Consider the following 11,737-nt stretch of genomic DNA (forward strand, 5'->3'; position numbering starts at 1 on the left):
AGTATCTGCAAATTTCTTACTTTGAACACTTGAACAAACAAGTAGCAACTACTTTTAGTTAGACCATCAAAATTCCATCAAATTCTTTTAGAGAACTTTTAAGCTCTTATTTTAAAGTAAAAGGTGACCAAGGAGGTTCCAAGATTTTTCATTATATCTAGTCAAACAAGTTAGCCAAAAGATGATTCCCCCTGCCCCAGTACCACCACTCAAGCCCTACTGTTCCCCTACTTTATGCTGCCATTGCATTTAAACCTCCAGAGTTCCTTACCTTGACTAAGCAAAGATGCCCTCTTAGCTATTTACTGTACCGTTCCACCCACTTGCTGTCCAGGCATACTGAAAGCTCCTTTACGACACTGCCAAGTCTCCAAATCCACCATTACTGTTAATTGAAGCCCAGGTCACTCAACAAACCCAGAGGTACAGTCACCAATTCTGTTTGGGTATACCAACTAATATGGCATTATGTACTTTCATTACAAATCATTGTAATTGAATGCAAGGTAAAGGAAACTTGAGTTTATTTAGCTTCCAGTTTCTGGGAGGTTCAAGAGGAACTAGAATTGCTCTGGACAACAGAAGAAAATAGACTGTGCTTACAGATCATTTTCTGCCATATTCTTTCTTTAGGACCACTGTTTTATTGTTGCCCTTTCTATTACACGGCATGTACATATTATCAGGTGTTAATAAAAGGTCAGTGCCTGTACAATACATTCTACAACTGAGCACCACTTTCTGTAACTGAACAGGCAAAGAAATTACACTGAACATCAGCATCTGGCAGTATTTTTCCAAAAAAAGTGACTAAAATGGGTTTAAATTGATTAACACTATTAAATCACATCTAATATTTGATACTACATGATTTCATTACAGCTATACGATACAATTATACAAAATGTGTTAACATCAAAGAATACAACCAAAATTAAGATAGCAAACAAAACCTATATAACTTTTTTCTTTACAGGAAAATACTTTTGAAGTATGCATGTAACTGCCCATTCTTTTAAAGAAAATCTACTGCAAGCAAAGTTATCAACCTCCAGAAAAATCACACATAGCATTACTAAGCATATCCCCAAAAAGTGTACAATATGCACACTTGGAAAATACAAAATTAAAAAAATTGTAAGCAACAGGTGAGCTTCATATTTATAAGAATGTGAAAAGAAGTCCAATTTTAGCACTGTTGTATAAAGAATTGTCTTTKTTGATGCAAGTTCATGAACTGACCCCTCCAGTCGGAGCCACAATTTACAAAACACCGTGTTCTTGAAACAGGATTACAGAGCAAGGTAGAGCATCTTAGCAATGTCGCCTTAAAGTTTTTGTTTTGTTTTGTGTTTTTTTGCTTTTTATTTACTACTTATCAAAACATGTCCTTTAGGTTTGTAGGGTTCTTTTTTTAAAATTCTTTCCTAGAAACAATATACAAAGGGGAGGCATATTTTTTCCCGATCATTCTCCTGTAAGATGCTTTGAGTTCAAGAACTTTCTCCTCCTACTTTCACTGGTTGTTTTTGGCCTTAGCGTGTGTTAAGATGTGAGATTTCAGGTTAGTTGATTGAGCAAACTTCTTATTGCAGCCGTCAAATGGGCAAACATAGGGCCTGTCGCCAGTATGAATTCGCACATGTGTGCGTAAATTGAAGTCCAGTGAAAAACGCTTTCCACATCCTTCAAATGTGCACTGTTGAAAGGAAAAGATAATGCCATTAGCTAACAAAAGTAGTTGCCGTTTTAATCATTAAGTGATTCTCCTTTGAATCACTAGACCATACAACCATGAGGCCAGATGCTGAAAWTCATTCTCACAAAAAGAAATGCCAGAAGAAGTTGCATAAAAGGTTAATAACCTGATGTAATAAAATGAAGCTGTGGGCATCACTTTTAAATTGTTTTTAAAAAATAAAAACTGGTATTTCAGCTTGTTTTATCACAGTAGTATATCAGTTTTCAAAGAGGTTAACTTCAAGTTTGATTTTGGTTAAGTATTTGCTTGCATTCTGTGTCTCAAACAGCATTTTGCTACACTACAGTAGAAAACAACCAATGTTTAACATCAGTGTTGTTTCAGTGATGGATTTGATCCTTTAACAGCTTCAGATTCAAGATGGACTCAGAATGCAAAGGGCAGCATGTTTAGCAGTCAGTATTTATCTGGATACATGTAACAGCTCCAGCATAAGCAACTAAGCGACTGAGGACTGCGAATTAAATTTCTGGAAACATTCATTTCTCCAAGAAGCTGAAGAAAAAATACATTTAACAGGTATATCTGAGAAAGCAGATTCACTCAAGACTCTGAAGCACTGTGAAGAACATTTATATAAATAAAAAATACCATACGAAATAGCCTGGGGACCTCTGGTGGCAGAAGCTCATGTGACTTGATATGAGTGGAGAAAAATTCAGTGTTGAATACCATTTTGTTGGAAAACTATTAATATCAACCACTGAAAATTAGCCTGATGAGCCAATGGAGCAACAAGTCCCAAGAGTGAGTTGTTCATTGCCGTAAGTTGAAGAGGAGGAGGAGTAAGAGCAGATTTCATTTTTAAAGGGGGTTACTTTACAATATGTACTGTAAGGTATCTCACACACAGAAATCAGCAAATTGTTTGCATCAAAAGGCCATAGAAATAGATAAAGGGTAGCCTAATTAGCTTAAGGGGCCTTTCAAGTAATTTGAGATGATGATTCAGTGTCTCATCTGATTTAGAAGAAAACTATTATCCCCAAAGTCAAACAGAAGCTAGGTTAGAGTAATTATGCCTGGAAGTTAACCATACCTGAAAGGGCTTCTCTCCAGTATGAACTAGTTGATGTCGCTTTAGCTTGGAGCTCTCCACAAAGGCCTTGCCACATTCTGCACATACGTGTACTCGAGGGCCATGAGTGTGCAGATGCTTCCTCATGGCAGAGTTGTCCCTGAACATCTTTGTGCAGCCCTTAAGAACAGTGAAACTTAATTAGTAGATAAAACTTTTTTTTTTTTTTTATCAGAACTAGTTTATCTGCAACAATAAAAGTGCTTTTATATTCTGAAAACCTTCTTAAAAGTTGGCCCTGAAAGGTAAGTCCCTTATCCTAATTTAGAAAAGCAATCCCATTAAAACTAATCATTTGAGAGGCAGTTAAAACAAACAAAACATAACAATAAACTTATCCTTACTTAGTATTATGAACTATATGCAGCCAAATAATAGGACAGTCTTATGGAGAAGATGCAGTTCTAATAGAAGCAAATGAATAAACTGAACAAAAGCACTTACGGTCTGAGAAAAACGAAAGATAGAATGATAGYGTTCATGGCTACTTATGGTATGTTCTCTTGTGTACTATGTTCTGGAGTACTACAGAAGCCCAATGCACTATATATCCTCTAATATACTACAGAATATTCTCCAAGTACCAATATGCATCTGTGCCACTCTTCCTCCTAACACTCCACACATTTACACATTTCTTCTCTGTCCTCCTCATTCCTGACCAAAAGGAAAAAAAAAAAAAACAACAACAACAACAAAAAAAAAACAAAGCAAGAGAGTTTCCAAAACATGACACCCTATAGAAAATACCTAGTCCATACTGGCAGGGCTTCCTTCAGTGGCAGCAGATTGGTAACTACTAGCTTAAAACAGACAGAAGAGACTATTACTGCTTCTACAGTTTAAACCTACAAAATACTAGAGAACAGAGTAAGGTAGTAGCAGCTCTGAGCTGGTGCCAATTCCACCTAAAAGCAACAGATACTCACATTAACTCAGGTACAGAGGCAGAAGTCTTAATTTGTCACCTGGGGTACATGTTGCATTGTTACAGGAATAGTACTTTTGATTCTAGAACTTAAACCAGTAGTAGCCTGGAACTCTCTTTACTACACCATTTTAAAGTAAAACACTATCGCTATACTACATTTTAATGACAGGCAATAGACATCTATCATACGTTTTACAAAAGTCTTTCTCTAAGTATAAAATGCCTCATGAAATCTTATTAACAATTTTAAATTCTACATGTGGTTCAGCTGATGCTGTTCAAGCTTATATAAAACTAACCTACCAACATCATAGTGGTACGAGGCATAAGACTTCAACAGCAGAACCTAAAGGGACTATCAACTGCTAATCTTCATTTCTGCAGGCTGCTTCTTCAAAAGCTATTTTCTTCAAACCTAATAACCATTTTTAAACATTCCTTATTTCTTAAGAAGGGGAGAATTACCACTTTTTAAAAGAGCTTCTCCAGGGACTAGAATTTCTTTGRAAGTGTTGTGCTGCTATTCATTGTGCATCACAGAACTGGTTGAGGTTAAAAAGCACCAAAATAAACACACAATCAGTTTGCATTCATTTTGAAGGCCCTACTCGCCTGTGAGAGAAGCAGTTATGTTTTCCACAACTATTATTTTTTAAAGATGAAGTCACAATACACAAACCTAGAAATTCTAGTAGAGAAAAAAGATGATAGGAATATTCTTTTTTCCCCCTATTTAGATGAAGTCGAGGCTATGAAAAAGTAAATCAAAAAAATGAAAGCAATATTCCTCAGTACTGTAAGGCATAAGTATTCCTTCTCAGATAATCTGGTGCTATATCCTGTATCTCTACATACTACAATACAGTGAATTAATGGCATGTACAGTATGAAGAATTGGAAATCAACATAAACACAAAGACGACTTCTCAGCCCAAAATGACAATTGATTAGACCATAGCTGGTAGAAAGAAGCCTTCTATTCCTGCTCTCCACTGTGCACCACTAGCTATCTGCACTGAGTATTTGCTTAGGCTCACAATATCTAGACCAGAAGTCAGTAAGATTGTAATTGTCTTTTTCCATTACAGGCTAAGGCAACTAACAGAAGCTATTCAGAAGCTGAGTAAAGCTAGATGATACAAATCAAGATGACTAGCAACATCTCCTCAAGACAGATTCTTCCCAGCTCCCACTGGATCAGAAACATTATCTCCCAGATGCTTCTCTATCAAGATGATGCACCTTCTAGCTCTGTAGGATATAATTCAAAGTCTTCCAATATGCTAACTTTGGCATCTATGCCACAGATTGCTGATTCCTGATCTAGATTCCCAATCTGTCATAACTTCCAAGCAGAGGATATATAGATCTTAGGAACGTACTTTGAACAGCTTTCAGAACATTCTTTCAAGTATGTATTCTTGAGTGGCAGGATATCACAACAGTAAAACCAGCATGTTAGGGACTGTGCATCATGGTTACCAGAAGATTAGGGATGTACTAACCTTAAGACAAGGAATGGGAATAATATATTATTCAGTGAAAGGTTTTTAAGGAAGCCTCTTAAGAGTGATAATTTAAATATAGTTAACTAAGTAAAATCTATTTATAGTAAGATATTTTACTTATTCATTCTCAAAAGAAAACAGCAATACAAAACTCTGCTCCATAAGTTACTATCAACTCAGAAAGCCAAGAGTGCTTCACTTACTTTGTGAGGACAAGCTATCGTTCTTGGAGCATCATCTTCTTTGATTTTTCTTGGCTTCATTCTTAAAGATAAAAAGGAAAATATCAGTAGATAGCTCTTCTCCCACAGTTATTTGCATAATGCAAAGATTTATTCAATAGTATTACATGCATCAGTAGTATTTAAAGTTTAATATTTTTAAAACCCTCACAATAATATAAATAGTGTACCCCAGCATTTTGAAAGCTCAGCTTTTCCAGAAGGACCTCTCAGATTGGAATAAGACACTTAATACTACCTTCCTAGTYCTCTGAACAAGTGGAAAGAGAGGTTTTTCGCTAACAGTGGTTAAAAGGTTTTGTTTGAAAACTCCATTTTTGTTGTGCCAGTACYCATATGGTCTACGAATCTTCACTTTCCCTCCCATCTCTGCCCCAGGACATAAAAGACAGTAGATCTCAATCACTCTTCAGTAGTTCACCACACCAGACTCCAGAAGACGACACTGCAGAAGCAAGGAAGGCAGGCAAGTTGTGGAATCTACACAGAYGATGTTATAACCACAGAAACTTTAACAGTCATTCTTTCTTTAAATTACTGTACACATGGATTCCATTCTTAGCAACTGAGAAGCAATCACCTATTTGCTTTTCATCACTGACAGGGATATTCACTACTACTTTATGGGATCCAGTAATAGCCTCCATTGCCTATACAGAAAGCCCAAACCAGTACTTGCATTTAAATTAGGTGTTTCAAATATATTCATAATTCTCTCTGTAAGCAACGGTTTCAGAACAGTCCTGCTTTAACAGTTATCTGTCTGGATGCCTGAAGAATGTCATACATATGCACAGTATTCCCAAAGAAGAGCACCGTCTCTTTATCTAATGCTATTTCTCTGGAAATATATATTTTTAATGCAAGTTCCTGAACTATTTTTCAAGACAATTCTGTATCACAGATATGGCACACCGATTCCTCCTAAGCTAAATTAAAGATTTTCTGGTGTTTTCTTTGGTCTGAATTAAACAGAGATGTGTCTTTACTTCAACAAAAGAATTAAAATCAGAATCACTATTCTGAGTGAGATGACTGTGGCTATTCAAAGCAGTTTTAACTACCTTACAGACAGTTCCTGAAAACAGATACAGAAGAATGGGGGAAGAATTTGTTCCTTTGCATGTAGCTACAGTGTTCTTTGATACTGCACATTCCTGYGAATACGGCTGAAGTTTGTGGTTTCAACCGCCTTCCTCACGTGCACGGATCAGAGAGGACAGGAACAGAGGGCCCTGTGAGGATGAATGAAGGCATGGACAGTGAAAAGCATCCCTGAGAATTCCTGAAGAGCAGATCCAGGAAGATCCCCTTATAAACTGCCAATGGGGCTATATGTGAGAGAGAAGTCTCTTATGATACTGTGGGTTATCACTTGTACCTCAGAAAACAATCTAGAGGTCCTCTCTATATTGCAGATTTACCACAGTTCAAGTGAGCATGTACAGGCAGAACACTTGACAGCCACATTACAGATAAAACAAAACCAAAAGATTCAGTGGCTGGGCGTTTGTTTGATTTAGTTTGTTTTTTGATTGTTTTAAGCGGACATTTTAAGAAACTCCTATTCAGCATTTCCAGGCTACACTGAGTATGTACACTACTAACTGAAGAATACCACAATCCCCTGCAAGGGTTAAATATATGGATATGACTAAAAATATGGAAACTGGGGAGTTATCATATGCCTTTCACAGACTTCAACAATCCTCTCATTTACAGATACTAACAGCTCCTAGAGGATGGCTGCAAAGCATTTGTGTTCACAAGGCTCTTCTTGCACCATCAGCAGCAGTATATCTAAAAATTTCATCAATTAAAGGAGACGCCCGACAACCTGAACACAGAAAACTGCTTCTGTTCTTATACAGAATATATTCTGTTCTTAATACAATCCAGTTAGAACAGAGAATGACTGTGCTGTGTTTAGTTTACGAAGGCTCTTTGAGGAAAGTATAGAGTAACTACATACGAACGGGAGATAGGGATTAGCTGATTGACTACACTCCAGTGAGGATTAGGACTCGTCGTAGAGCAAGTACTGAAGCTAGAAGACAAACATATAAAACTTTCTTACGGCACCTGCAGAAAACTTCCTACTACTCTTCACAGGGGATTCCTTGGTGTACCTACGATTTTCACAGCAGGAAAAAGCATAGAAATAAATGTYTGTTATGCCATAATGAGCGCACAGAAGAAAGCTTTGAGAACATGGGACCTTGTGGCAACAAAAAGGCAACAGGCACAAACTGAAACACAAGAAACTCCATCTGAACATGAGAAAAAACTTCTTTACTGCGAGGGTAACAGAGCACCGGAACAGGTTACCCAGAGAGGTTGTGGYGTCTCCTTCCTTGGAGATATTCAACAGCCATCTGGACAAAATTCTTGGAAACAAGCTCTAGGTGACCCTGTTGAACAGGGGGGTTGGACTAGATGATCTCCAGATGTCCCTTCCAACCTTAAGCCTTCTGTGATTCTGTAACAGTGCCACAGGTCAACAGCATTAGAGAATAAATGTTCTGAGAGGACAAAGATGGTCCCAAAAAACATGTCCTTTACCTCCAACGCTATCAACTTGCTATATGTTGTCGGGGTCTTTTTTTCATTTTCCTTGAAGAGCAAGAAAAAAAGAAAAAGATAGCCCTATTAAGCCCCAAACCTATGCTCATAGTATCATCAGAATCACTGAAAACACCACCGTTCTGAGGTTATAATCTACTATCTGTAAAGAGGCAGACTAGATAAAGAGGAAACAGTACTGAGAAATATTGCAAACAGCTTTAGTGGTTAATGCTTAGCCTTGGCACAGGATACCACCAATCACCATTGTGTTAAGTCCTGTCCCTAATTCTCGCATCTCACCTCTGGTTTTGAAGTAACCTCTGGAAAAGAAATGTTGTGACAGACTCACCCGTAACAGGCTGTTGAAGTGAAATGAGAGAGAGAATACCCTGGTCAGTGTAATCAGGAAGATTTATCAGCACAGTCAGGCAGCTGGGGGTACAAATCTCAGTTGAACTAGATGGTTAGACATGGGACTGACTGGAGCTTCATTCAACATACACCTGCATTTTTCAGTTCAGTGTCTGAACRGGCACTTAACATTATGTGTATTCCTTCTGCAGTAAGCTAATTTTCTAGGTTTTGAGTTTTGTTTCTAGAGGGAGGAGTATCATCCTAGCAGCCTACTTGAACATACAAACATTTAGTGTCCCTACTGACTACAAAATGACAAAGTTTCACTAGTAGAGGGATAGGTTTTAAATCTTCATTTTGGCCCAAAGTATATGGAGGGAGCAACTTGAGCCTAAAACCCAGAATTGTAACAGTGTTCCATGGGCAAGCAAGTCAACATATGCTTTAAAAAGACAAGGCACCAAACACTGTTCACGATACATCTCAGTGCCACGGGCAGCCAAAGTGGCTGAGAAACAGTTGGGCCCTTTGTACACTAAAGGCATGAGGGCATGTACATCACAAGCACAACTACAACTGATCATTTTGTCAGAAGTCTAATCCTGCTCCCAAAGGAGTGGAATCCATGTGGTCAATCACTCAAAGAAGAATTTAAAGAATTAATATATTTAAACGTATTAGAAAAAAAAAAAAAAAGATTTTAGTCTTACTTTAAAATTAACTTTCTGCAAAAGGAGACCAGACTAGAACTTGGGCTGTTGATCTTAATTACACTGTTGCAGGTAGCTCCACCCTCTTGCTGGTGGTTAGACTTTTGGCTCCCACCCAGTAGAGCATCTCTACCAGCTCCGTCCAAGTTTTCTTAGCCTGAAACATTAATCAAAAACAGAACTCTAACATATACCACTATTTAAAACAACTATAAACATACACGTTAATACCTGGGTGGAACTTTCAAAATGGCAACTGCCTTTGCAGAAAGTCAATTTAGATGGCAAGACCAGAATTTTCATTTCTGCAGTGAGCCTACATGGGCCGTGTCTAGCAGTAACAACTGCAGWGTGTCTTTCTGAGACAGACTAGGGAGCGTACTTTTTGGACCAAGGTACTGGTACACTGCAGTGAAAGGCTAAATCTGTTGACTCGTATTTGAAAAAACGTATTTGCAATAGAAGGGGGCAAGGTCACACTCAGTATGGTACAACCAGCAACAAGACTGTATCAGCTCTCAAAGGAAATTCTCTTATCCAAGTATAGAGAAGATTAAGAGYCATTGAAATTACCAGTATTAAACCACTCAATTCTTCTGAAAAAAAGATTATATATATAGATGCACACACATACACAATGAAAGCTGCTTTGTCACCATACAGGAAGTATCTAACAGCTAACTGCATCCTTTCACCCACCTAGCCAAACTGAAAGAACTGCACCTTGACAGAACCAACACCCCAGCCCCAAAACTCTGTCAATCTCTACAAACRGTTGGAGATAGTAAGTTAAAATAATAACCCACAGAGTAATGTTAAGGCTAGGAACAAAGGAAATCTATAAGACAACAGCAACAAACAGTACAAAATTTCCCCCTTGTTCTGGTAGCTCCCTTTTTTGTCCCTGTTAAACTTTTGTTTCTTGCATCTTTTCTTCTGCTATACATAAATAAACACTAAATTGTATTCATCTCTCTCAGGCAACTCCTTCCATGCTTCCTAAAGGTATCTGATGACCAGCAGTGACATTTGCCTTTGACGATGACCTCATTTCTAAGAATAATTTCCTCCTCTTTATCTATCAGTGATGTCCTTACCATTCCTGATCTGTCCACCCCCACTCTGCCCCACCTCCTTGAACTGCTCTGCTGAAGCTGAAATAACATGAGTGCCATGGCCCTATGCCACTGCAAGAATTCATCTATGCCAAGAACTGAAACTGGCTGGACTGGCTTTTGAATAAATACACATAAGAGGAGTGGTATAAAGTGTCCTAGGAATCTAATTACAATCAAATAGTCCACAGTCAGTGTCAGCATGCTTTGGTCACAGTAGGGCAGAAAATTGTTGTAAAAATGGAAAAGTTCTCCTTCGCTCCAAGGTTCTGGTAAAAACAATTACTACTTTTGTCCCAGCTATCATGTATACTGAACAGAGAAAGTGACCTTTGCAGTGTGGAACAGAGCACAAGATTTCCCCTCCCCCAGGAGATGCAAGAACACCACTTTRAGTGAAGTAATTGTTAGTTTACTGCCCTTTAAGCTTTTCTGCAATAAGAACAAAAAGAGTAGGCAATTTTATACTCTAAAAAGAGGGTTAAGTCATATAAATCTAGGTGACCAGAATGCTTTGTCACTTTTAAGGAGGGTATCCGATTTCAAACTCTAGTGCAGTTTCCTCTGCTTTGTCTTCTATCCATTTTGGAAGGCGGTCTTAACTGGAAGGGCAGTTCTTACAATGGCACGTTTTCAGAGGGAGTACTAAGAGAGGAAGATAAAGCTATGGAAAGGAAAGCTTTTACCACTAGGATCTATTACTGCACCAATTTCCCAACTACRGCATCTTCCCTTTTATTTCTCAGTATTTTACACATGTGTATTCTGCCATCTTTAGCCAGTTTGGTCACATATCTGTTAAGAGGGCAAGGAGAGGAAGGGGTGAGGGCCCAGAAATGAAGGWTATTTTTTAATGGTTTCATTAAGGGGGGGGGGCTTTAAAGTCTTTGACATGCGTGTCTACTAGAAAATACACCTTCTATACCTCAAGCTTTTAGTACCAAGCTGTTAAGAYTCCTTCACCCTTAAAATTACTTGAATCAATTTTGGCTGGAATGAGGCATTTTATTTCACTTGAGGGGATTGCCACTATCTGAGTTTGATGTATCAAATGGGAACACAGTAATTTTAGTAATTTTTTAGTTTTTATTTTCTTCCTTAAGCAGATCATTCGCAACTGATATTTTACATTCCGACACAAGGTTGCCTAAGAGAAATGCACAAGTTCTTTTTTTTTTGCTTTCATTTCATCACATTTTTAAGCAAGCTACAGAAAATGCAGGAGTCGTAAAAGAGAATGAAATAATTTGTAGAAGGCTKTAAGTTGCCCAGTCAGGTATAACCTATGGTCATTCATCCATTCACTGCTGAACATACCTTAATGTTCTGACACAGCTGGTTTATTCAAAATGTTTTCAGTAATTTTAGGATGTATAAAAGCCTTTCCAGGAATAACTGCAATAATTCCACTTAAAAGTTCCAAAGTGTCCAGAATTCCTGATACATGACTCAGTGGCAAATGCACCAAAAAA

The 11,737-nt window shown here is 37.9% G+C and overlaps 1 protein-coding gene across 1 annotated transcript in view; it reads right to left on the minus strand.

Moving 5' to 3' along the window:
* Positions 1-500: 500 nt before the first annotated feature.
* Positions 501-11,737, minus strand: part of YY1 (YY1 transcription factor) — a 25,229-nt gene continuing 13,992 nt past the window's right edge. Inside the window, exons 3-5 of the mRNA XM_085317448.1 lie at positions 5,483-5,543; positions 2,802-2,960; positions 501-1,699 (exon numbers count right to left, since the gene is read on the minus strand). Coding sequence (XP_085173574.1) covers positions 1,517-1,699; positions 2,802-2,960; positions 5,483-5,543 — 403 coding nt within the window. The 3' untranslated portion in view covers positions 501-1,516. The remainder of the gene's footprint in view (positions 1,700-2,801; positions 2,961-5,482; positions 5,544-11,737) is intronic.

This window comes from Rhea americana, unplaced genomic scaffold, assembly GCF_003343005.1.
Source record: "Rhea americana isolate MKP2758 unplaced genomic scaffold, rheAme1 scaffold_5, whole genome shotgun sequence".
In the NCBI taxonomy this organism is placed as follows: domain Eukaryota; kingdom Metazoa; phylum Chordata; class Aves; order Rheiformes; family Rheidae; genus Rhea; species Rhea americana.